This window comes from Olea europaea, unplaced genomic scaffold (genome assembly GCF_002742605.1).
Source record: "Olea europaea var. sylvestris unplaced genomic scaffold, O_europaea_v1 scaffold1707, whole genome shotgun sequence".
Taxonomy (NCBI): Eukaryota; Viridiplantae; Streptophyta; class Magnoliopsida; order Lamiales; family Oleaceae; genus Olea; species Olea europaea.
The window spans coordinates 142,979-147,386 of NW_019234759.1; the positions used below are offsets into that span (position 1 = coordinate 142,979).

Here is a 4,408-nt window from a genome sequence, read left to right on the forward strand (position 1 = left end):
CTCCGTTGGAACAGAGCCACTTTTAAGAGGAACGCCAAAGATCTTGCAGTTACCTTCCTTGGGTTTCTTGTTGTCATCTTGCGCAAATACAGAATTCGGCTGCAGTTCTCTTGAATGACCAGGCGGCATTTGAAGGCACGGTGAATTAGGTGGAGGCATCAACCGATTTACATGCTGATTGCCATCTCTATGATCAGGAAGCATTGAATCTCTAAATCCACCACTGTATCTAATATCCCCTCGTGTATGATAGGAAGCATTGGGGCCTTGTCCATGAGTTTTCTTACCAGCATCCATCAAATTAAGCGAGAGACCAGAAGGCATCATAGACCATGCATTCCCAATTAAGCTGAACTTCCCTTCACGCTCTTGTATTTGTCGCTTTGAAACTTCATTATCACAGAACTCATGAGATAATTTATTTTGCGATCCAAAACCTGTTAAAAGATCTGTGAATGACGACTCTCGCCTTCCTAAAGGTGGCCACTTATCTGACCCATATCTTCTTGAAGAGGGAACAAGCTCAATCTTTTCATCATCTAATGAAGGTGGCCATAACATTGGTTTTTCAGAAGAATCTGACTCATTGCTTTCTGCAAAAGCTCCTTTCAAGGTCAGCAATTCTTGACCTTGCAAGACCCTTGGAAAGCCATTGGCTGATGGAGGGTCTACTGTCATCTTAGACGAACCTACATATTAAATTTTGAACAGACATGAGTAAGTCAGACGTAGAAACTAAAATCACAGTAACAAAGCCTTAGCAGACAGACAAGCAACATACCTTCCCTGATAAGGACAGAAGAGTCTGGTGAAACTGGCAAGGCATTTGATCGAGTCCTTTTTGGTCTAGGCCCAGGAAGTGGATTAAGGGCAGAAGGTGAAATAGAAGGTTCTATTTCCCAAGGGGAAACCCTCTCTGGTCGAGAAATTGTGGATGTTTCATCCCATCGCACCTTAAAGTAACATTAAGAGTAATTATCAGCATGAAAACAGATAAATAAATAGTTCAATGCATACTGAGTGGCAGCCTCGTCAAATATAGGATGTAGTACCTTTAGACATCTCCATTTCGATTGTGGCCACCTTCTCGAATCAGAATCTTCATTACCAACAATTGTTCCAGTAAACCTACAAAATTTTACAGATTTAAGATAAATAAAAATATAAAAACACCCATTCTCATGATTTACCACATAAATTAAAAGGTTGTGCTTCAGAATGCTAACGTGTCCTACCTTTGCTCTGGAGCTTCTTCACCTTCAAATCTCATTTTAAACCTCATTCCTATTGAATAATTGTTTTTCACAGACTCCATGTATTGATCGTAAGGGACAATGAACTCGGATGGGCTTGTCCTGTGAAAGAAAGGTAGAATGTAAGGCACAAAAAAAGCAATAAGCACTCGATACATTTACATGTTAATGAAGGTGGAGTTCCAACAGTTTTAATAAAGAGACGGATATGGACATAAAAGGATTCAATGTTCATGCAAGTAACGAGAAAGTTACAAATTAATAGCAATCATCCTTTATTATTCTTTTTGCCCCAACAGTACTAAATATTACAGAGTAAAGTTCATGAAAAGATTGATTACAAAAACTCATTAATAAACATGGGGAAATGGAGAGAAGTTTCACAAAAAATGTAGCAAACCACCAAACACAAAACACCACACACACACACCCCCACATCAACTGACCAATATTTTGTAATGTAACAAAGGTGCATAATTCAAGTTACGAACCTAGGCTTGTAGTATACTGTGAATATTGTTTTTGTCTGAATGGCATGCAAAGCTGTTGCCAGTACACCAAGATGCATGCTATGGCTTGATATGACTGATGATGGAGCATTTCCTTGTTGTCTCATAGCACGCCTAACTCCAACACGCAGCTCCCCATTCTCACCTCTGAAAGTTTCACGTCCGTCATTTCAGGTAATATGAGAAATTACTTGCATAAAACTAGAGATTTGTATGTAGAATCACCTTAGAAATATGAAAGCATCCCCAGCAACAAGCCTCTTAGAACTGACAAAAACACTCCAACCACTCTGTAGGAGGTGCCTCCGTGGTTGACCTGGAAATTCAGAAGATTAATAAAAAATTCTAAGTCAATCCTAAGAAAAGAAGTGCATTGAACCACAACACAAAAATCAACTCAATAACCAACACAGCAATACCATTCCACTGTGAAAGGCACTCCACTTAGGAGAACACGATAGACCGTTGACCAGAAAAGAAGTTGAAAGTTCCAAGTCTTCTCCATATAACCCCCCCCCCCCCAGTGTGTGTGTGTGTATATATATATATGTATGTGTGTGTATATATATATATATATATTAACCAGAAAAGAAGTTGAAAGTTCCAAGTCTTCTCCATATTGCAAGTTTGCAACTATACCACGAAAAATATGCCGAAATCTCCACTCGTTTCCATGCAAATCTTTGGCTACTAATTCCTGGGTTGGAGGTTGACGTGACATGTCCTGTCAAAGAAATAGGGAATCATCATGGACCCTGTATCTCAGCCAAATGACACGAGAGCCAATAAGTAAACAGTTCTAACCAGTGGAGGTAGACATTCATCAGCATGCCTTCTCAGAACCGAGAATCCACCATGAGTGCTTGTATCTGAGGCAGTTAGAGTCTTGCAGAAAGAATGAACATGAAAACGTGGAGGTGGAGGAGGCAAAGGTTCCTTCTTTACTGCATTCTCATCTTGCTGTAAAACATAAATCTCATCAAATAAAAAAAAATTCCTCTGAAATTACAAAATTCCAATATCAAGCATATCGAGGGTGATTCTGCAAACTTACATTAGGTTCCGGCATCAAAATCACATGCGCAAAAACCTCATCTGTGTCTGGTTCAGCCTTTTCAGGTAATATACATGATAGACCAATTCAGAACATACAACATATTACAATTAAAAGAGAACAATTATTAATAAATTATAGTTCAGTAAAGGATCAACAAAAAGTCACACCCCCAACCCCCACCCCCCCCCAAAAAAACTTATAGATGGATAGATTATGCGTGAATCTCAAGCAAATCAAGTACCTTCAGTAAAACATTAACCACGCGGCAAAGGATCTTAGAAGGAAGATTATACACGGGCATCTGCTGGTCTGCACTTTGATTAGTCGATGCCTCAACCTATTACAGAAAACCCACAAGTTTTGCAGGAAATTACGTTAAATATCACCATAATTTTGAAAATTAAATAAACAAAAATGTGAGCGCCATAAATTGACTCCCCAGAAATATCTTTAGTGCTTCCCGTGTAATTATTACGCAATTAGATCTCATTCTTTAAATATTTGAACACAAAATTAAGTTTCACTGGTCATGTTTATGAGCAAAAACCAAACTTGAAAATGAAATTAAGAGGACTGTGATTAACTATGCTGAATCTGAGTTTTAAAAATATAAAAATAATAAAAATTCACATATATGCAGAAAGATCAAAAATCAAAATAAAAATATAGAAGTTTGAAGAAATAGAAAAGTAAAAAAGAAAAACCTGTTCTATGTGACCCTGAGGGAAATAGAAAACAAGCTCATTTGCACGAGGTACGGTAACTAAAGGACCAGCACATGCCTTCCATAGCTCCGTATACAGCGCCATATCAACATCCACTAACAAAATAAACCCAAAAATCAGAAGCCAGAAAAAAATTCGAAAAATTCCAAATAATCACCGGAATTTTTACCATTCCCGATACCTGAAATTCCATTTTCCGCCATCACAGGCTCCGTGTAACCTATATTCGAAACCTCAGAAGCAGCCATTTCTTTACACGCTTTTTTCAGACCAGATCTCACATCTCCAAACCCCACAAGCAATCAACATAAAATCCCGAAAATCCCACACTTAACACCATAAAAACAACCTCAAAAACCAGAAAAATTAATACATCAGCCCTCTAAACTATATATTTTGTAGAAAAGAATATCTTATATGAATCGGCACAAAATTCCGCGAGATTTTTATGTGTTGTTCTAAAATAGTACGAGTATATCTTGAAGCTTGGGGTTAGTATTGTAGGCTAATAGCTTTAGCTGATGAGAGAGGAGGAGGAGAGAGATTGTAGGCTTTTCGACCAGCTGAGGGATCAGAATAGGGTGCAAGATCAGTAATGTTCATTTGAACTGCGGTCAATTTACTGGCTATAACCGGTCCAATTCCAAGCCATGTTTGGGAGGTTGAAAAATAAAAAATACTCCGAGATGACTTAACTGTATAGTATCGCTTCAAGCCGTCTCCACACCCCAATGTATCCAACACGTTATGTAAGTATCAAGTATGTCTTTTCTTTGTAAGATTTGGAGCAAGTAGTAAGATTCAAAGGAAAAGTTCAAAGAAAATAAAATTAGATATCGACTAACCAACATTTTCAGATAATAT

At 38.0% G+C, this 4,408-nt stretch overlaps 1 protein-coding gene across 1 annotated transcript in view; it reads right to left on the reverse strand.

The window, feature by feature from the left end:
* Positions 1-4,150, reverse strand: part of LOC111377679 (auxin response factor 2A-like) — an 8,869-nt gene extending 4,719 nt beyond the window's left edge. The window contains exons 1-12 of the mRNA XM_023000807.1: positions 3,714-4,150; positions 3,524-3,639; positions 3,061-3,156; positions 2,817-2,873; positions 2,567-2,722; positions 2,402-2,486; positions 1,988-2,078; positions 1,745-1,909; positions 1,236-1,355; positions 1,053-1,128; positions 782-953; positions 1-689 (exon numbers count right to left, since the gene is read on the reverse strand). Of these exons, the coding sequence (XP_022856575.1) occupies positions 1-689; positions 782-953; positions 1,053-1,128; positions 1,236-1,355; positions 1,745-1,909; positions 1,988-2,078; positions 2,402-2,486; positions 2,567-2,722; positions 2,817-2,873; positions 3,061-3,156; positions 3,524-3,639; positions 3,714-3,792 (1,902 nt within the window). The 5' untranslated portion in view covers positions 3,793-4,150. The remainder of the gene's footprint in view (positions 690-781; positions 954-1,052; positions 1,129-1,235; positions 1,356-1,744; positions 1,910-1,987; positions 2,079-2,401; positions 2,487-2,566; positions 2,723-2,816; positions 2,874-3,060; positions 3,157-3,523; positions 3,640-3,713) is intronic.
* Between the last annotated feature and the right edge of the window lie 258 nt (positions 4,151-4,408).